The sequence below is a fragment of the Paralichthys olivaceus genome, chromosome 7, assembly GCF_024713975.1.
Source record: "Paralichthys olivaceus isolate ysfri-2021 chromosome 7, ASM2471397v2, whole genome shotgun sequence".
Taxonomy (NCBI): Eukaryota; Metazoa; Chordata; class Actinopteri; order Pleuronectiformes; family Paralichthyidae; genus Paralichthys; species Paralichthys olivaceus.
This window is the reverse complement of record NC_091099.1, coordinates 14,689,031-14,711,757: the sequence shown is the minus strand read 5'-3', so window position 1 is coordinate 14,711,757 and position 22,727 is coordinate 14,689,031. Positions and strand designations below refer to the sequence as shown.

Below are 22,727 nucleotides of genomic sequence, written 5' to 3'. Positions count from 1 at the left end.
ATGGCGGCTTGGGGTTTGGAGGGCCGAGAACGACACAGACCGACTTCTCCAGAAAATGATTGAGAGCTGCAGCCTGTTAATCAATACCATTCCTGAGCTCATGGAGCGCACAAAGCTGCTTACATGGCTTCCCCCCCACTCTCCTACATCTTGCCCAGAGTTGCAGTCGTCCTGCCACAACTATTCCAGCTCTGGAGAGGAGTGGAGCAGGCGCCTTCCCGGAGATGCAGCAGCTTCAGTCGATGTGTATTGTCGCCTGGCCTCTCCCCCAGGCCTGCCTAATTAGGCCCCCTCTCATACCCTCTGTGGTGGCTTGTGTAATCTGCCCACTATGTGTCTTAGCTTCTCGCCACCCCATATAATTGTCTGCCAGTTCCTCTCCAGTGGTGATGTGGGCCCTTTTCCCATAACAGAGACACAAAGGAGCGGGATAATGGCCCCCAGTTGCAGGGAAGAGAGCGGAGGCAGAGGCGGAGTGGAGCCACTCCTCTCTGCTGTTTGAACTCTGCACAGTCTTGGCTCCAGACAGGCAGCGGGCCTGGAGGAGGCTGTCTGAGCCCTCATGAAGGAGAGGAAGGACAGAGACGCTGCACTCAACAGCACACCTGACTGGAAAGCAGCATTTTCAATGAAAAAATATGAGAGAAAAAAGAACCTCTTCTCGTCATCTCTCTGCTCGACGCACGCCTTTCACAAACTGCTCACATAAAAAGCTCATCCAGCAGTTTTTAATGCCCACTTCTAAAAAAAAACGCACATCCTTGTAACGGCACAGTTCAGCGCTCATTGAACCAGAATTAGTGTGTTACTGAATGCCTCTATTGCTGAATGTTGGCAGAGACCTCCGCCCCCCTCCTCCTCCTCACTACCACCACCGCCAATCTGACAACCCAACACCAGCAATTATGAAGGAAGCCAGCTAAAACCACATCCACCTTGGCTGTAGTTTTTAAGATTCCAGTAGGCTTGTAAAACTCCTTGGTTTCTCTGCATACATTCCAGTATCACTGCGCCGGTTTCACGGTGCCGCATCCCTGCTCGGTTATAACACCATCCATTGTCAGACACGCTGGCTGCAGAGGCCCGAGCCCGGCGACCGCGAGCCAGCGATGATGTGCTGAATTAGGAACACCTTTGGGAAGCATGGCCTAAATTGCTGAGCTCGAGGAGTTTCATCATTTCCTCCTACACTGTCCTCTACTGCTCCATCTCCTTAGTCCTCGTTACTTGGGCTCCTTTGGACCTCAAGGACATGTGGATCAGCTGAGATCGAAATATAAACATCAGTTATCTGCTTTGGTCTTTTTATTTACCCCTCTGTACCTATAACTACTAACTATATCACTCTATTGCTGAAAATAATCATCCTGATTAAACACCTCGGATCGTTCTCTGACTCGCAAAGTTTAGTAGTTCAGCTCTGTTCTTTATATCATCTGCTCACACACTAAGCAGGAAAAGATGATCTCAACCCTTGACCTACATGTCACAAAAGATCATCCACTCTGGACATCCATCCTGCTTCATCTTCGCTTGAAAATGTATAGACTCTGCTGCAGATATGCGTGGTGTCCACACTACTCTGGAGTTTTAGAGCCGCTAAAACAGAAAAGCTTGGAAATGCTGCTGGCCCCGTTTTAGTTTGAAATCTCTCTTGGCTCCATTTTAGTCTAAACGGGAAGAAGGCAATCACTAGCTAATTGGGTCTGTTTGGTTAGGACATAGCCTTCACTGATTCATTAGACTCCTATCACACGACGTGGTGGATTCCGATTTGTGATGGTTTTCATTTTAGACAAATCACAACAGGTAACAGGTTAGTATACTGATGTCTTCTAAAATTGTACATACCAATACGCTTGTTAATGTACCTTGAAAAAAAAAAAAAAAAAAAGTAAAAGGTTGAGCATGTAATAAACCAAGTGCTAAAGATACAGACCAAACAAAGTATTATTATGCGAATACTTTATTATCAATGTGTGAATGGTGTTAGCTTTTTGTCTGGATATTAATAGTATATGAAAACTATACATCAAATCCAGGCTCATCCTAATTTTGCTGTATAATTTCTCAAGTTGGTATTGAAAGATTCTTTATCTTTATATATATTTATATATATAATATATATAAGCCAAAGTGCATTTTCCATTTTTTTCCTCTTGTCCATATACACATTGCACCATACATAAATAATTACATTGTAAAAATGACTCCGTATTTACAAGTATAATATATATTTCATATAATATATAAAACTTTATATTAAATCTAGGTAGATGATATTTGGGATAGTTTATGGGGTCCGTCTGTGTTATCTATGGTTGTTGAGGAGGATCTCCAGCCAGCAGGGGCAGGAGGTGATGAACTGTCTTGAGTAGCAGGGGCCCCAGCCCTTAGCAAAGCTGATGCGCACACTGTTGGGGTCGTAGGGTCCATCCAGGAGGTCCGCCTCTGTGGTGTGCCTCAGGAGGCACGAGCGCTCATAGTCAAATACCTTGATGGAGTAGCCTGGCATCACCTTTCGCACCACCAGAGTTCTGCTGTTGGGCATGTCCAGAGTAGGGGAGTTGACGAATATAGGGTGCTCGCTGCGGTTATATGCCCACACGCCGTCCGGCTCTTTGCTGAGGAGGATGCCGTAGCCGATTTTGCCTCGTGTGCGCTGTACGGTGCTGCTCCGGTGTTCCAGGTTGAGCTGGCCCAGGCAGAAGCCCGTGCCCTGAGGTAGATCGTAGAAGATGCTGACGGAGTGCTCGTACACTGTGTAGAGGCGACCCACACGTGTGCGGTGCTCCCAGTACGCCACGTTACACCAGTGGCTCTGCTTAGGGGCATCAGGCGACATACTGGCATCTAGAGGAGCCACAGAGAGAGAGAGAGAGAGTCATTAAACAAAACATAAACAAAAGCAAACAGGGCCAGTAAAAAGGAAGGCTTGAGTTTTAAGGGATTAGCTATCTCTTTTTATTGTTCAGAGCAGATGACCAAACTATAAATACTGACGGAGGCACTGTATTGAAATCTAAGCCTTGTATAAATACCACTGCATGCACATCCGTCTCACACACACTCACACACGCAGCATTCTATACATATCCTGGCGGTGGAGGGTGTAGCGAGGTCAATCTGAAGTCCTAAACTTCCTTGCTCTGCCTCAGGAGGGCACTGTAACGATTAAACTCTGACCACCCAGCACAGAGCCCTGTTTCAGCTGCTCACACATGCACTTTCAAAACACATCATGTTTAATAGAATTAATTCAGGATTACACTCAGTGTTTGGACTGAAACTTGACAAAATAAGTAACTTCAGTTGTGTGACAGACTGACGATGTTCTTACTGTCAAATCTTTAAAAAAAACAGCATTTTGCCTGTGCACTCTTAATAAACCCTGCACTGTTCAAAACAAAACACACTTTTCTTTTTACAGTGGCACAAAGTTGGCATCTCATTCCTAAACATCTCTGTCCAGTAAATTAGCTTGTTAATTCAGTTTTCATGGCTGCAGTCTGTGAACTCTTTTCAGTGACAGCCCCCAGCACTTCACAGTGAGTTACTGCTCCCTAGGTAGACTTCTATTTTCAACATTCTGAACAGACACCACTGCTGACTGCTCTCAGACGCTGCTACAGCCGTCATACACTCATATCGCTCATAAAGATCTGCCATATTGCGAGCAGAGAGAGGCTGGAGGATGAGGAAGAAAAAGTGAAGGAGTTCCATGATCTCACATCCGTCTCGTCACCCTTTCCTCCTGGAGAATGAAGGTGCCTCTTTCTCCTCTTCCCTCATCTTCTTCACATTCCACAAGAGTGGGGGTGACGGCAGAGGGCCAGGCAGGGGGTCCCCCTCCCCCTCCACCCAGCTCTTCCCCCTACTGTGGGCCCAGGGACGGCATTCAGCTCCCTGACAACTTAGCACAAGCCCGTGACCCGCTGACCCCCCAGCCTTCATGCTATCAGCTCCCATTAACTCACACACAGAGTGATGCCATTATTTTGCTTCAGAGAGTCTATTGGCACAGAGGATTTAAAGCCTGGGCCTGTGGCCCCATTCCTTTCAGTCTCTCTGCTCTCAGGGCTTAATGACCGCCCGCCCCATTAACAAACGCCTTTAAGGTGGAGCATCACAGATCCACACAGAAACCAAATGTCTCACTCACCTCCCACCCAACTAAACCTTTCTGCTGAGTGACCCACACAAGTAAAGTTTATTCAGAGATTAGCAAAAAACTTTGACCAGACCTGCACAGACAAAGAGCCAGCTGGTTCAAGGCTCTCTGTGAGTGAGTGAGTGACTGACTGAGTGAGTGAGTGAGTAAGTGATTGGGAGAGACAGAGAGAGAGAGAGAGAGAGAGAGAGAGAGAGAGAGAGAGAGAGAGAGAGAGAGAGAATGTGTGGGGGTGCGGGGGAAGCTGCAGACAGACTCTCTGTGTGTTTGCGCACACAGTGATGGCTGAAATGACCCCCTCTCTTCAGGGGCCCCAACATGCATGTGCCATTAGTGAATTCCACACTCCAGCTCCTGCACTCTGAGCTCAGCTTTTACTGCAGTGTGGCTCGGCCGCTCAAAGAACTCAGCCCCAACTTGTTTATGGCCCTCTATTGTCTCAAATCAAATGGAGCCCACACATCAAGGTAAACTCACTTTGAAACTGTGCACACAAACACAAAGAACCAAATGGCTACTGTCTCTTCCTTTTTTGAGTGGGAAGACTAAAACATAAACTATTTGGTTGACACTATCTAGTTTTCACACGTAGCCTGCAACGGAGGTAGCCAGTGAGACTGCGAGGACCAGGAAGAGGAATGAGCAGGACAAAGGTTAGAAATGTACCTAATGTTAAGCCTGAGGGAAGACAATGAGCACACCATGAGCCAGGCCTTTTCCTGTCGCTCTGTTCTGTCGAGCGTCTACGTGTGCCTCTGCGCACATGTGTCTGTTTGGATGAGGAAGAAAATCAGCCAGCGTGTTTGTGTTTTCATCCTGAACTTGTGTGTTTTGTCTAGGTGGGGGCGCTGACAGAGGAACTCATTAGGATCTATTTTACAACACAGAGAGACCATCAATAGTCAGGCTGTTTGGACAATATCACCACAGCAACTAATGCCTCCACGCCAGAGCTCACGCTGGCTTCTGCTCAGTCTTCTAGGTTTTTAAGGAAGCATTGTTTCTTCAGCCATGTTTGGCTGTTCGGTAAATATTTATCTCCTTTTTCCAAATTGACACAAGACAGTATGAAGCCAGGTTTAATTATGAGTATATGACGCAGATATAGGTTTGGCGAGGGCTCAGACTGAATCAAAAGTCAGACATGAGGCAAAGGGAGGGCGTGCATCTCCCTCCTTCTGACCACAGCAGCGACACCCAACTCCCTTTGACTTCATGTTGGGCTTTTTGAGGGTCTGTTTAGGGCGGAGCCACGATGGACTGGAAGCAATTACTGGTGCTCTGCATCCATTTAACCCTGCCACCTTTTAACAGCTCCGTTTACCCATTAGAATAGTGGCGCATGTTATTATTGTTATTTTATTCTCAAAAGCCTCTTCTCTTAGTGTCACTCTCAGAGTCAATGGATGCAGCCACAACATGGCTGCTCCACTTCCTCTTCCTGTAGTCACAGGCAATGATCTGAACTCAGATCAGCTCCCACGGCATTAGTATCACAAAACTGTAGATACATACAGTAGCTCTGTGGCTATTTAGTCTGAAAGTTTCCATAGCCATACTGATTGCAGAATAAAGTGGCTACTAGTGTTCTAGCACCATGATAAGGACAGTCTCTGTTTGGCTTCATTTAAGTGTTAGGAAATAAGCAAACACCATATAAAAAAAGCCCACTCACACATTTCATTGAATTAAAAGTAGCCTTGGATGCCTGTAGCTGCACGTACTACATGTCTCAGTACAATCACACAGTAAACAAGAGATATTTAACCAATGCTACTCCAGCTACAGAAAGCATTCGGTGTGGGGCGTTTGATTTTCATGACAAGGCATGAACTCCATGGAAACCATGTGAAAATGTTGATTTTTCTGTTTCCCTGTGGTCGGCCTGATTGGAGGAATTCAGAAAATCAAAAGCAGGAAATCAGATCTGACAACAAACACACAGAGAAAGCAAACAGTGACACACGCAGAAAGGATTTGAAAGGTCGGCTACAGGTGGTCTAGGTTTAACAAGTCACTATTCTGCATGAAAAATAGGAGCACACAAGGAGGTTCAGATTAGAGCCTAATTTATATATTGGTATTGGCATTTATTGTTTTTAAGTTTATTTTTTCAGTTTTTAAAACAGAAAAAAATAGGTTACATATATTGTATTTGGTTACATTTGTGTTTCTTTTTATTTATTTAAACATTTGACCACTTTAGGATAATACATTTTATGGTTAAACTGTAAAATATCAAGCCTTGATCCCTCACTTCAGTAGCTGCACTGTCCTATTACAAGATTACAGTTATTATTATTTCTTTAAATCATGAGACAAAGACCAACATACCATTAATTCAGCCCTTAAATATTTCTCTGTTCAACACAACCTGCCCAAGTCCTTTTCACATGTTTACATGTTGAAATAGGTAGATCACACAGCTATGAGTCCCTTGCACTCCAGGGCAAGTCTAGGAAGTACTGCTAAGTACACAAAAATGGGGGTTTGAAAGTTTCAATGGCAATCCTTGATGATCATCCAGTAATGCTTTTAAAGACAGCATGAAAAGGAGGAGGGGGAAAGGGCAGGGGGAGAGGCAGAAAAGAGCTGCCCCGGGGTAAACACAGCTCTGCAGCCTTGGAGTGAGATGAATGGGAGGCCGAGTGTCAGGGACAGGCAGACAAACAACAGCTTCCCCTCCGTGCTAACATTTCCCCACCAAGCTCTGGGGCCACCTCCATTATACTTCATTTCTCCTAATCCAGAGCGGGGAGCAGAGCTGAACTCCAAAACTTTGCTGAGGAGGAAAGCAAAATAAAACCACTATTTCCAGTCCCTTTAAGCAGCACATTCAAGAGGAGGGGAGCAGCAAGGAGAGAAGGGGGAGCAGCAGTCTCTCATCCTGTGCCAAGGATTAGATTCCCCTTCAGCTATTAGACTCGACCAATGAACTGGTCTCGCATAGCCGGACCTATCTCCATAGCGCTGTGTCAGCGCTAGAGAATGATCTGACTGCACCCAATATCATTCTGCTATAGAAAAAAACAATCTGGCTTGTTTGTATTTCTTTAAACCAATCAACATGCAGGATGCAGTGACGGTTCCCCTGCAAAACAGTGTTGAGGTGGAACTTGTTCAGGTGGAACATTTGCCCTTGGGGAGGTGAGCACTTTTGTAAAAATGCCTGATTCCTCACAAAGAAAATAGCAAACAAAAACCAGTACAAGACGTATGCTAATGGTGTCATTGCACAATTCAAATCTACAACCCATCTTGCAATCGTCAGTGTGTAGGTTGTTAACTTGGAGGTTGATGTTGCTTCTCAAGCAAAGAGGATTTGATTATGCTGCCAGGCTGGAAGACGAAGGGGAGGATAATGACACCTGATATAGGTGCAGGCTTATATGCTTTGGATAAACTGAGAGGAAAACTGTGTCTACGTTTTATTATTTGTTAGATTTTACCTTCATTTACAAGCAAACTACAAAGTGGAATAAAAGCAAAAGCCCCCCCCCCCCCACAATACCCGAGTATAATATGCCTTTAATTCTGCAGACAAAGGTTCCTACAGACTGACTGTAACCCCTGAGCAGGCCACATTTAGGCTGGCGTCTGAGCTATCGCTGCCATCAAAGTCGGCTTTATCAGACAGACACGCTAACTGGAGCTGCTCTTATATGTCTATGGATTTTTCTCCCTGAGGTCTGGCCTTTCTCTGCCTAGAGAGGGAGAGAGAGATAGCAAGAGAGCGAGAGAGAAAACACTGTGGGAGCCCGAGAAACTGAATCCAGTCACTAAGCCTGGCTGGTCACAATGGGAAAGCTTTACATTGTCATCCACTTCCTCTCCACTTTCCCCCTGTTTCTGTTTCGGGATGACCCCATGAGGGAGGAAAAGTGCTGTACCCTTGATAAGAGATAACAGAATCCATAAATTAAATCAATAAACAACGGAGAGTGTAAAAATCACAGGAAGCTAAGGAGGCTAATATGGAGGAGCCGCCTGGGTGCGTGAGGATAAGGCCGCTGGTTTGAGGGTGTTTTGAGGCGCTTTTTATTTTAAGGGGAATAGAATGTGCTACTCATTTCCTCCAAAGCTCTGCAATGTGTCAGAGACACAGAGCACAAGTGATGGTGGCAATGCAAGCAAGGCCTTATGCGAGTCTTTCAGGGCATGTAAAGGCTCAGTGAGAACTGTGGGGGATGTTTGTGGATGTCATATCCACAGGCAGCGTTAAAGGCCAGTGGAGTCTGCGAGAGCACCGAAAGCAAAACACTCAGTGAACATCCTGCTGGGTGGCTGTGCCCTTTCACCTCCTCATACAACCTATCTGCTTGTGTGTGCGTGTGCACGCGCGAGTGTGTTTGTTTGTGAGCGTGTGACAGAGTTTCTAGCCAAGTAGGCTGGAGTGTTTGAGTCGTGGAGACCATGCACATTCCTGAACACCCCCCCCTACCTCCTTCTCTCGCTGTGCCTCCTAACTTCCTACTCTGGTTAGGACTGTGGGGGGTTGGGGTGCAGCAAGAAGGTTGCTTACTTTCTCGTCCTTCAGTCGCCTTGTTTGGTGAAAACATCTCATCATATCACTACATGTGAGAAGATGCGTCGATTGTTTGGTCTATTAACTATTCCTCTGTTTTAATTGATATTTGTCTTCAGAGTAGACACACTTTTCTTCTGGGAAAAGCACGACCCTACAGTAAGGGAGGAAGCCAATGCTAGCTGGCCTGTATACTCAAGCTATGTTCAAGACTTGGTTTCAAATGAACAATAACAAGGAACTCTATCATTACAACTTGTATTAGTCTGACTAATTTAAGGCGAAAGGCAGGTATTTGGTTTCCACCGGACCGGGAGGTGGAGCAGCTATGATGGACAGAGTTGCTGTTCAAACAATGGTTTCCTATTGATCGGCCCAGTGGATCAGAGTCTGTGAGGAGAATGTGTTCTGTCAGGATAATGTGGCACCAGAGTTTCTGTTTCAATCACAACACTTGCTGGGCTGTAACCCACACTGCTCCACCGCGGGCACCCAGACACCAGCTCCCCAAACAAAGACAACTGTTTCCCTCATCTCCGACAAGTCGGCCCGTTCACGACAAGCAAGACATTCATTAAAAATGCAAGAGTGAACATTTCCAATAATTCACAAAGTCCTTCCCTGTCAACATCTGCAAAAAATCTTGAAGTTAAAGGGAATGGCAGGATTTCATTAAGTAAATTATGTGCTGGCAGTCACAGAGAGGGGAAGAGGGGGAAGCTACAGCCAGACCTCTAATCTAAACCGTACCCTGAAATGCGACAGCCTGACTGCACGTACTGAGCTGCACAGCCAAGACTTCAGTAATACACACAAATAAAAGATAAGTAAAACACACATTACAAAAGTCAATGCGATTTTCCCTGGTGAACATTATCAATGAGAAATTTCATATGAGCATGTTTACGACTTGTTATTACAACTCCCAAAACCCTGGTCCAAGAATATAATTTACTTTGTCGAGTTGTACTATGTGTAGAACCTGAGGACACAAACAGTACATACCCTTGAACGTTTCCAATACCTTGGGGTCAAAAGTGAGGTTAGCCACTGTAAACAATGTATTATCAGCATTGATTTGTTGGACCATCACTCAAAATTAAAGTTTTCTGTGAAGATTTAAAAGGCTTCAGCTTTTAGGAAAAAGATCAAAGGGAAATGATGTCTATCATTCTTGGCTCCATGTTCGGACACAGGAGTGGAATGAAGACAGCAGATCGAGTTCAAGATAAGGACAGAGAAAAAAACTTGAGTCACTGTCTCTCAGTTTACACGTGTGTAGTGGTGAGAAAATGAACCAGACCTCGATATGCTGGGAGTTTACTGTTCATCCATCCACAATGAGCTCCTCTCCTTTCCCTCTGGCTGTAAAAGGCTTGTGTAGAGATGTCGAATGACATGGGCCCCTACAGTTAATCCACACACAGCTTTCTGGAGGCTCAAAGAATGCACTGTCTATTCTGAGTTTTAAAAATACTGTCAACCAAAGGTTCAAGCACAACTGTCAATGCTCCTCTGGGGAGAAAGGGGGAAAAACATCTTAAATCTATTTTCACCGGCAATCAAACCACAGGCCTAAATCATAGCTGGCCAAGGCCAGTGTCTGGATTTATAATTGTGGGTAAAACATTTAGAAAAAACAGCATCCACAACTGGCATGTCCTTCACTAGTCTTTGCCAGTCAATGCAAGGCTAGAACATTTACAGTGGCGAGCTCAAACAGAGTATTGTTCCCCCTCTCAGTCTTGAGAGGAGGCACACTATAACACTAAACCAACAGTTGGACATTCCATACATTTTTAATGGCATTGCACGCTCCTTATTTGTTGCTGTAACCCTGTGCCCTGAGCTGAATGAATGGGGCTATTGGTGGCGGCTGGAGCTGCGCTGTGGTGTGAAGAGGGAGAAGATGGCAACAGCAGTCTTCCACAGGATGAGCTCACTCACTTTGTTTGCTAAGGTAGAATATGGGGCAAGAATTATAGCCCGAGCACACGTCCTGTTATTTCTACTGACTGTATTTTCTCTCTGTGTGGCAAGTCCCAAAATGAAACACAGTCCACATTATCCTGCATGAGCACAGCACACTGTGCAAATTCAGATGACAAGCACAACACTGTGAGCCCAGACTCACAGGCACGTATGAGGCTGTAGATTAATCTTTATTAATCTTGAGCCCTTCAGAAGTCAAACACCCAGCAGCACTGGCACCACACGGGTTTGCCAAGCAGACACAGATAAATACTAAGCTCAGCAGGTTCGTTTCTGTTGACATGTAAGTTTCGGGCTACTCTGCTTTAGATTAGCACGGCTTTCACTCTGCACATAGAGGTCACATTACCTCACCACGTCTAGGAACTGAGTCGCTGGTTCTGACGGGAAAGTCAACTCGAAGAGCAAATTTAGTGTAAAAAAACACAATGACGAATGCACTCCCGCCTTTCAAGTCTATGTGACAATTTAAGATGATGAAAAGTGCTTAGTTCAAACTCACATTTCCGCCATCTTGAGACAGACAGCGCACACTGTAAGTAATTTTCATCTATAAACCTTAAGTAAAGCTTGTTGTAAATACCACAAAACTTGGAGCCTTTACAAAACACAAAAAAGGGAAGCAAACTGCACTTCAAAAATATAAAAAACACTTACATTCATAAAAACACATATGTACCCCCCCTTGTTATCCATATTATTAATGAGCTAATACGTCACACATTTTGTTGGGCACCCTGCGGAGGATCTTCAATGTCATAACACCTTCCTGAAAAAGTTGAAAGTGGATTTCTGACCCTATCAGACAATGCTGAGAAAGGGAAAAAAAAGTGTCCTTATCGCTCTTATCAATGGCACTTTTTCTATGTGTATGTGTGTTACATAAGGGGAAATGGAAGCCAGCCTCCCAGGAGAGGAACGGATACTTAAGACGAGGATTGTGGGTACAAGCTCTACACCACTACAGAGCGAACACAGCACAAGACCCTTCAGGATGTAAAGCAACAATGCTCCGCCCTTAAAATGGACTCTTGCAAACTGGATATGACAAACGGGTGAGGAGAGCCCCCTCACGTCCCCCGAGATGCTGGCCTTCTCTTCAACATTCCTCAGTCTCCCCCCGCTGTCAAAGGGGCAATTCACCGCCCTGCGCTGCTACAAAACCCAGGCAGCTTTTTAAAACAGGATGTTTGTCTGAGGCCTCCTTCCCCTCAAATAAACAATCCGCAAAACCTGATTTCGGGAGGCAGGGTGGAAGCACTCGAGTCACATTATTTCCACATCCCGTATCCTGGAGCATTGGGGCTCCTGAGGGAGTGTGGGCGGCCAGGCGCTGGGAAGGCTCAGGGCTGCGGTGGAAACCTGAGGCCATGTGCCAGGCTGCAGGGGGAGATGAACCCAGGCTGCATCGCTCTGGGGTCTGTGGGACAGAGGAGGGGGATCATGCCTCGAGGTGGGGAGGGGGACATTGCTGACATGTTGATGCAGTTGTCACTCCACCTGATCGTACCGCTGCCTGCGCATTGCAGAGTCAGAATACAGCCATGGCAAAAAAGCATGTCTGCACAATGGGAAAGAGAAACCGTTTGTACTAACACATTATAAATTGATGCACAAAGAATATAGTTACAGGATGACTAACAGTGGTATTGAGCTGAAGATGATGGTTCCTGAGCTATAAATGTATCATTATCCCACCTTATGTCACTCAGCATCACACTCACACCCAGAGGAGACATGAAACAGACTTCAAAGATCCATTCATAAAACACTGAGGCCCCTGCAACAAACTGAAGACATGATCTGACATGGATAAAGCACAACAACATATTTCAGAGCAAATTAGAGGTGCAATCTATCCCAAATCTTTTCGGATGTGTACAGTAGATATGGTATTTAATTAGTGCTGTGCAGAAGTGGAATCACATGCCTTCAAAGTCAGATCAAAAAGTACAGGTCCAGTCTAATCTGCCTCAATCAAGAGAAGCATCACATGCCTTAATTAGACTGTCTGATTATTCTTTGCATTTTCACTGACTCTGTTACAGACAGAGGGAATGGTTTGATGTTTAGTGCTGGCCTCTTCCTGACACAGACAGGCGGGCTGCGATTAGTATTGACTGCACAATTTAATTTGCTTTGCTCTTGCTTGTGAATGTATGTCAGTATGCATCTGGACTTATATGAGGAGCATAAGGAAGAAACATGAACTTAAAAACGTATAAACAAAAGCTTTACAAATGTGTTTTTGTTGTCCCAGTGCCTGCATAAAACTGTACCTTCCCTGAGCAAATGGTTAACCCCCTTATATAAGGTCCTTCCCATCCATCTGCTAACTGGCTTGTTCTGCCTGGAAGAACCAGTCAATACCAGAATGGACCTAACATAGTGTCGGTCTGCATAAGAGACATCCAGACAGACAGCGCTGACCCCTTCTCCAGAGACTGGCCAGCATATGGAGGAGAGCGCTGTATGATAACTGTGTGGAAACCCTGACTACCTGCTGTTGCCCCTCTTGTATTAAATATAGTCTGTGAGTTTGGCTCAGGCTGCAATTTTCTGTCTGAACCTGTCTGAGCCCGAGAGAAAACTAACCGAGTCTGAAACGCACTCTTTTTTGTGTGTCCAAACCCGACTTGAGCCATTCTCTTCCTCGATTACAGGCATATACAGTGTAAAAAAGAGTCCTGGTGGGCTCGGGTCAGGTGTCCACACTCTACTTTGTGTAATCTAAGTTGTGCAACTGTCATACTTCCACCTCTCTGGTCCAGAAGAAAATAAGAAAATATGAAATGGAAATTGACTCAGGTCAACATGCAGTTACTCTGTTCTCTTGATCCTACAAATCTCAGTGAGCCCTAGATTCTAACCTGTGATGTAAACTCACACCAACATGTACGCAACTGTAATGCTGACAAATTCCTCTGGGTTGATTGAGGACACATCCTCAGATGACAGAAGACTGCAGTCAGCCTGGAGCCATGATCTTATACTGGTCTGAGCCGGGAACAGATGAAAGCTCTGCATCATTAATAGTACATTAATACATTTAATAAGAGTAATCACTACACAAAGTGACCCACATCTTCAAAGCCTGAAATTCTTAAGTAGAAAACACAAAGTCATCTTGGCATGGCTCCTCATAATAAAGATAATGAAAACATAGAAAGGAGCTGACCAAAGCAGCATTGTAATGAAGAAGAGCCCCCAATGTCAGAGACAATATAAGTGACATAATGAAGTTAGTGTGTAGGGGGAAAACACCCCCTCAGACAGTCATACAGGAAGCAATGAGACCTGCTTCAAAGAGCTTCACTCTGATGACCACACAACCAGGCCCAGGCTGTGAGGAAACAGGTGTGTGGACAGACACCAGCACAGCCACATTCCCTCACACACAGCACTGAGCTACTATTGCAAAGCTGTGCCCTCTCGTGACGTAAAAAACACACCACAGAATGCCTGGTGCCGGTGTTTGTGACACAGCAATGTTTGAATAAATAATTGGGCATATTCCAAATGTGCCACACAGTAACTAAAAGTATGAGTATTAAGGTTAATAAATTAATAAAATAATGTGCACGTGAGGAAGCTTTTTAAGGCTGCATGCTTAAGAACATTTTTAAACAACTGTAAGAATCTGCCAGAGGAAGCAATCTAAGCTTAACTCTAACATTAACATAACACTATAAAGAGTATTGATTTCAAGGCTTATTTTTGTATTAACATGGTACCAAGTGATGCAAAGCAGCAGGAAAGCTACTTTTCACATTTCCATGAAATGATATCTTCTCGACACTGACTGAAGCGGTAGAACAAGCTTGTCTACAAAACCATCCCCTCTGATCAGTTTCTCTTCCATTGTGTGCTGCTCAGTGGGTATTTATGTAGCCCCAGGCTGCAGACTGAAGATGATTATTTGACTCCAACACACCCACCCACCCAGTGCCCCCCAGACTTGCTTTTAAGAGGTTTACTTGTTCCTGCACGAGGGGTGGAGTCTGGATCCCATACAACTCTGGTTACACGCCCTCTCTACTCGTGCTGAGGGGGAGATTCACAGGGAAAGTCATCTCCAGCTACACGCATTCAGCACAGGATAACCTGAAAATATGCACTACAGGCCTGCATGCTAAAGCAGAAATAAGCAGGAGACTTCAGGCTCCTGGTTTGGCAAAACTGGGTGAAATACTTAGTAGGGATTCTGCATCATGCTCATGTTTTCTTTCACTCAACCTGGACACTCTTTTTGTATCTAAAATCAAAGAACTGTCACGCAGTCTAAATGCAACACGATCAGAGACGAATTGACTACACAAATTAACTCGCAGCACAGAAAACTGACACCCCGCAGAGTGCTGGTCATTCTCTTTCCCTTTTCCAAGTTGCTGAGTGTGTCACAGCCGCTGCAGAGCGACCTGGCCTCTACAAGCAGCAACACAGTTGGAAGAAACCAAAGCCTAGCATGTCTAGATCCTCCCTCCTCACCACAGTCTCTGAGGAATTGTGGTGCGGGCTCTGACAAGCCCCTCATTTGTTGACTCAGGGAGTGTCGCAGAGCCATGCTGAGGTGGTGACAGCATGTGTACCGGGGAGGAGGGGGCCCTCGCTGACTGAATACTTCACTGCCAGGTAGCCATGTCAACTCCTCAGTGTCGAGGCCTCGGAGCCATGGCAGGAACTTTAACAGCGAGCTCCAAAAGGAGGGCTCTGACTCCCCCTGTCCACACGATACTATGCATGCTGGCTGTGGCCCTAGCAAGGAGGTGGGAGGCGTGCTTAACTCTTTGCCATGAGAAAGGAGAGTTTCATTTCAAATCAGAGGACAGGACTGTTTCTACTCACTTCCTCTGGTGTGGCCCCATTCACAGGAGCAACTCCATTTCCCTGAACCCACCCCTCCCTGCAGCCCACTTACAGCCAGGCTAGATAGAGTTGTACGTGTGAGTGTTCGTGCACATGCACATGCATGTGCACAGCTATGTGTGCTTGTGTGTTTCTGAGTGAGCTTGGATCTTATTACAGTTTGATCCCACTCAAATATTTCTGAAAGAAAAACAGAGGAGGGGAGCCCAGCTCTGTGGCCAACGCACACGCCCCGCTGAACCTCTGCACCGCTCACAATGAAACCTTTATCTTAAAAGCCGGGACTGTTCATAATGGCCCTTAATGAGAAAGAATAAAGAACAACATCTAAATGAAATTACCATTGAAAATGTGCGCATTCATCCAGATACACTCAACAGCTACACAGAGTGGAGCTCTGAACTGTTATTAAAGAACACTGGGAGAGGATCTTAATTCCAGCCATTTAAAGAAAAACAAGGTTCTGGCATGAATGATTGATAAATTGCTTACTAGTTTGTATTATTCTTACTCGAAAATCAAGTTCATGCAAGTACTTGTTTGTGTAGAAATGAACATGTCTTTTATTACTCAAACTATCAAGTTGTTGAAATATTAACATCAAATATCCCATAAACACACTCACTTCTATGCATCACATATAATGCTAAATTATACAGCATACCAAGAACAGTTACAACGTAAAATTGGCTTCAGTATTTACAGACGGGCTCTTCTGGGTTGATAAACCTTTGGTAATCATTTATGTCTATCATCAGAGTGAAACATTTCGGATATAAACTCCTTATATGGAGACTGACAACGGTTGGAGTAACACACCCACCTGAGAATTCCCCCGGTGTGTTTGGTGAGCTGGCGGCCTCAGTTTCAGTGTAAGACAATGTGGAGTCTGACAGATCTGTGGAGGAATAAAACAGAAATTAGCCCTCCGTTTTCTGACAGTATCATCTGCTTCTCCTAACAAAGTGGTTACTCCTGTGTACGTCTGACAATGATTCTTATTTCCTATCAAATTCAAAACAATTAACACCATGTTGGGCTTCATCCCCACAGTGGATAACCTGGCAACTTCCCTGACAGGCTTCACCTGATGACACCCTCCACCAAATGCCAGCAGAAACCTCAGCTGTACTCAGGCTTGCAGCCCCAGCTCGCAGCCAGGCTCCAGAGTCCCAGCAGCCCACAGTACATACTGCCCACACCATATTGCCCACACTGGCTCTGGCTGGCATGCTGACATTATGCCACATGCTGGCCCAGGTCTCATCTCAAAGCTACCATGCAGTTAGCTTCTAACTGTGCCCAGCTACAGCCATTAAAATTCTCCACATTGCTCGTATGCCTGTTTCTTTCTGTCGCAACGGAACAAAAGACTCATATTTACTTCTGATGATTAAAAATACAAGAATCAAGTAATTACAGCTCTGCAACCTATCAAATATTAATATCAAATCCAAATGAAAATCAATAACACAGGATGAGATGCAAGGCGTTGTTCAGGTGCCACAGAGTTTGTCTTTGTGTTGGTCGCTTACCCAGTGGCTTGTGTTCTTCATTGGGGGAAAGCCTCGAATATGGAGGTGGGGGTGACTCTGTAACGGAAAACAGTCAGGTTAAACTCACGCCCTGATATACATCAAGACACACACACGCAAGCACAAACACACACACTAAAAGTTGAAGTGTTTGAAAGTCTAAGAGGAGCGATCCGACATATGTTTATGCGGTGAAATCCTCAGTCTCTGGTAAAAATATTCAGCGGCTGATTAACTTTGAGATAACTTTGATAAACGTAGACATTCATTCCTGCTATTGTACCGTCAACTCCACATTGTACTTGTGATTCATACTGCAGTAATACAAACATAACCGAGTATTGTCTTGATATCTTGTGTGAAGTTATTGTCAGAAGTCTTTGACAAATGCCAACAGAACCAGCCACAATAGGATCTTCAACTCACAACAGATCCATTTCAGAGTCGACAGCAGGACACATCTTAACTCTTATAGCCTTGTCTGCACCAGATCATTTTGTTCAGAATCTAGTTAAAAAAGCTAATAAAGCCGACACAGAAGTGCACGTCTGCTGCTGTTATTTAATCTCATATTATTTAACCGAAGCAGTGATTACTACGACCACGCACTAACCACAACTTTTAGTTAGTAGTTTAGTAAATCTGAGTCAGTCTCTGCTTTTTAACTTCACTGTGTTTAAAAGCCTTTGACTTTATCTCATAAAAAACAGGCGAAATGAAGAGAATAACTTGCACAAGAAAGAAAAACTTTGCGAGCACACTGTGACCTCGCCTACAGGGAAAAGGGGAAGGAGAAAAGCATAATAGCAGCGGGTCCTTTAAGAGTGGCGGCAGTAATTGCCAGGATCTGAACTCAGTCACTCAGATACACAGCTAGTCAGTCTGGCGCCAGTAGTATGCAAACTGTATATTATCACCACTCCTTCACCTAAATAGCATGAGGGGACCTTCTTAGGACAAAAGGGCTTTTAAAGCGCAACTTGAAACTGATCTCATTTGAAAAGTATAATGCCTGGCTAAATAAAAGGAAAAAGTTTTTGTTCGCTTTAATCCAAGCTTTCTGCCTCACATTGTAAACTGTTTAATTCTTTTTTATATGAAACTGATGCCTGTGGTTCACTTTCAAATAATTAAAAAACCAAACAAGTAGATTTAATTACAGTTGAAAATGTCTTGTTTTTAGGAGAGGCTTGACTTTGTTTCACTAAGAGTTAAAAGGTTTTACAATTAAAATCTGTCTCATGAAATGAGTGTTATTCTTTTACAATTCCATACTTACTTTCCCTTGTGCAAACAACGTAAAAAAACAGTGGTTAAGGTCTTGATTCACAGCCCCCCTTCTTGAATAGCATGAAAGAAATACCAGCTCTATTGGGCCACGCATGAGCGCATGTGAGCTATGTGTACTACAAGCCTTAGTCCCAATATGGGGTATGTGCTTCTCTCCCTCTCCTTATAATTCATCTTGCTAGTTTCAGTGGAAAGAAACACACACAGCATCGCCTGACATACACATCAGTAGGGGCACTAACCAAACCCTCCGTCTATCTAACGCAGCAAACACCGCACAACCTTGGAGCTCTTTATAATCCCATCCGATAAATTTGTACTGTGCACAACATACTCCCCACATTTGCATGCTCCAGATTCTGATATTGCTGGACTTCTGACTTTTAAGAGCGTGTCGCTGCCAGCTGGCCCTAGAAAACAGGAATGTTATGGAAAATCCTCCTCCCGTGCCAGTGAGAAAGCAGAAATACTGACGCTTGCGTCTTTACACATGATACCATGCGTTGTCATCAGGTCAGTGGGGTCGAGTGGCCCAGTGTTTAAGGTGTGCCAAATCGCAGGCCTGTCCCCTGCCAAAATTTAATCTGTTTAATATAGGTCAGGAAGGTTCTGCCATAGAAAGCTCATTGATGGTGGAAAACAAAGCTCTGCTCTTTCACCACACCACCAACTACACTGACACATACGGCACCGAATCTCAGTGTGTGTCTATACATTCAAGTAGTATACATGTCATACCCTGTTGATGGTATTGGCCTACCTGGCAATTACCCTTCAGGAAGGAGAGGTAAGAACAGCTGTATTGACAATCACACTCAAAGACATATTCACATATAGACGTCATGTACTGTGTGTTATCAAGGAATTCATTGAAGATTCAAACAGAGGAGCTGTAAAGACAAGACAAAACCAACACTCCTTATATGAAGGGTCCAGTCGTCACAGGGCAGTGTGACTGATACTATTCGAATGCAACTAACCAAGCAGGTTAATTTAAAAAGAGAACTTATCGTCTTACCTGCATTTAGATTTTTTTCACTCTCAAATATACCGAACACGAATACTCCAGACAGCATCAGAATAATACCCAACTGACTGTCTCATGGTTATTATGTCAACCTTGGCTCAGAGTGATATTATTATTACCTTGCCATAAGGATAACCTTAATCATTAACTATCTAATCAAATGACCAGCCATTCTCTATCTAGGGGTGTAAAAGTAAGCCAAACAATAGCTTATAAAACAGCATAGGAGAAGACTGCCTGAATATATATACATTTTTACATCTTGAAAAGTTCATTTCTGCCATGGAGTGATTAATATGACCTTTTGAGTTTTCTTTGTAACATCTCGGGTGTGATAATTTGGAAATATCTGAAATGCAAATGGACCTAATTGGCCTGATGTAAAACTGCATCTGTAGGATTTACTTGTGCGTTTCTAGAACATGAGCATTTTAGAATAAATGTGTCCTAAATGAACACTGCAAAGAAAGTAAGAGGAAACCTGGAGCAAAACATCATATACCCAGAGGCCTTCCAGTTGTCTGTTGTTGGGACTATGGAAACAGCATGGAGCTGGGTGCTGCATGCAGACAGTGTGTGTGTTGGCTGATGCTCTTACCTGGCCCACAGAGCCGGCTGTAGTGAAAGGGGTTGCAGCAAACTGTCGGACTGTCCAAGGCCCCAAAACTCTTACACTCACAGAGCGGTTTGAGCTGGGCCGAGTGCTGGAGGTCGGACCAGCGGTACAGTTTACACACGAGCAGCTGTGGGGATGCCACATGGCCGCCCAACCTCAGCTCTGTCCGGGCTATCATAACACAGTCGCTCGGCATCCCTCCCCTGGACTCCACCGCCTCCAGCAAGGTATCCAGCGCCCTCTCCTTTAGCCGCTTCAGAAGAGAGTATGTGGCTGACTTCAGTTCTTGATCCAACACCGTGCGCGGCATCGCCTCCTGCGCCTCAGGAGCGCCGCTATTCCGAGGTGCGAGGCTCCTCAGCGCGAAGTGACACGACCCCGGATCCGCGGTACCCTGAGCCGTCTCCGGACCCCTGAGCTCGGAGTGGTCCCGGTCTTTAAACAAGCAGCACGTCACTGTCCTGCACTCGCTGTCCTGCACGGATCGGGGGCTCCCTTGCTCCTGGACGCACACCGCGCCCCCATCTTGGTCCGACGTGACCCCCGAGCCTCTGCTCTCCGCGGGGCTCCGAGTGCACACACCCCCCGTGTCCCCTGCGTGAGACCCGCTCGGGGTCATCGGTCTGAGCTCCGTTTTGGGAATCTTCTCCGGGTTGTTGCCGAACAGATCGTCCCTGCAGCCCTCACCAGTTTGGCCATTTCCATCTTCCCCTTCTCTATCTGGGATCAAACGGCTTCTCCAGAGTCGCCGCACAAGACCTGAGCGTTTCGTCCTGAACATACGACAACTTGAAAATCTAGATGTGGTCTTTTTATTAATATTATTATTCTACAGATATCCGGATATTACAGACACTTAGACGGTCGTTGCAAAACATTAATGTGTGCGGAGCGCCGTGCAGTGCATGCACAGCCGAGCGACGAGCAGTGCTGGCAAAGCCGCAACATTAGACTCAAGGCTGTTTTGTTGCATCTACAACAACACAACCGCGCAATAAATGCACCGCAACATTCCGATCACAATGCATTCATTTAGCCGATTAATCCGATTACACCCAAATCGGCTGAAAAGTGTGATTTTATAATCCAGGACCGCAGTGGAATGGACTCGTTAAACCTCTGTTACGCACGAATGAAAAAAGCAAAGTACACAATAAGATAACATAACACACTTAGAAGCATGATCCAGAAGCAGCAGCCTTCACCGTGAGACCAACTCGAACAGTTCAGGACTTTTAACAGCCCCAGGATCTACTTTCTAACCGGCACGCAGCGCATGAGGTACTTCGAGGAGGTTTAATCCCTGGAAAATGCACTAGAAGTCCGGATCCTTCAGAGGTCTGTGCACCTCTTCTTCTTCTTTCTGAAACAATCCCAACAAAATATCCATGCGAGCTGAAACTACACGAGGAGGATCAATCCGGGGCCGAGTCTCGCTCCTGCTGCTCCACTCAGATCTAAAGCAAACTGCAGCACGGATCCTTTCTTTCTCCGTTTCTCTCTTTTTCTTTTTTTCCCCCACTCTTCCTCACACACACGCATGCACACGCACGTACACACACACTCGCACACACACATACACACACACGCGGGGCCCCCGAGGAGAGCGGTGGAGCCATTGGCTGACTACCATCATGTGCTAGTCTAGACACTTTGGCGGCTGTGAGCTGCACTGATTGTTGCGCAAACAAGGTTTCAAGTTTCTTAACTCTTAAAGGCGAAACACCCACCTCTCGCGTTTTAAGTTAAAGTTTCTGAAACTTATTTACATCCACTGCATCCGCTATACGTGTAGGATGTGACAGGATCTGAGCAGGGAGGGGAAAAAACCTTTCAAGTGGAGGAGTGTGTTCTTTTTTTTAAAATCACCACTGAAAATGTGGAGTTCATCATTTATTTTGTACTTAAACTTTAGGTATTGGTTGGGAAATGTGGAAGCAAATCTTTGTTTTGGTCATGTAGATTGTTTATTTAAAGGTTTTTTAATTGATTATGAAGAATTAAACAAATGAATAACAAATCATGAATATATATTAACAATACACTTCAAAGATAGCAATTACATTTCATATTTCTCTCCTTCAACCCACTGAACTCATGAAAGGACAGTGTGGATATTGTGTTAATACTCTTATTAAAATACCCTTTAGGTGTGAAAATATTTCTATAGTCAATTTTAACTATAAATAGTGAATAATAGTCATTTTAACGACAGGCCCAGGGGTGCAGCTGAAATCTGAACCTCAAGTGCCCCCAAAAAACAAACAACAAAAAAACGTAAAATAAATAACAATTTGTCCAAAATAATTATTTTTTAAGTGTACCTCGAAGTCCACAATGTGCTTGAACAAGGAACAATTTTAGAGTATATTCAATGATGTGTGTCTCTGCTCAAATTCATAAAGCCAACAGTTAACAAGGAATGACTTAAAATCTTGACCTTACTGAATGAGCAATTGTGCATGGATGTCCGACATATAACTGGCCCCTCTGTGTCAATTGTGGCCCCTTAATGGCCCCTGTTGTAGTGTCTCTGTGTGTGTATGGCACAGCATTTTTTTAAAGAATAGTTTAAATTGAATAACGCACTCAAATATACATGTATATGTAGAAAGCACCAAGAATTGTGTGATTTTTGCAATTGGGAAGAATGAGAAATGAGATCAATTTCAAGTCTTGCCCAACAACACTACTGGGCTCTGACT

General features: G+C 44.7%; 1 protein-coding gene across 1 annotated transcript; it reads right to left on the bottom strand.

The window, feature by feature from the left end:
• Positions 1 to 1,950: 1,950 nt before the first annotated feature.
• smad6b (SMAD family member 6b) lies at positions 1,951 to 21,608 on the bottom strand. Its single transcript, XM_020078891.2, has 4 exons — positions 20,005 to 21,608; positions 17,090 to 17,146; positions 16,378 to 16,452; positions 1,951 to 2,853 (listed from the first exon to the last, which is right to left on the bottom strand). The coding sequence occupies exons 1-4, from the start codon at positions 20,801 to 20,803 to the stop codon at positions 2,312 to 2,314; spliced, it is 1,473 nt and encodes a 490-aa protein (XP_019934450.1). The 5' UTR covers positions 20,804 to 21,608; the 3' UTR covers positions 1,951 to 2,311.
• Between the last annotated feature and the right edge of the window lie 1,119 nt (positions 21,609 to 22,727).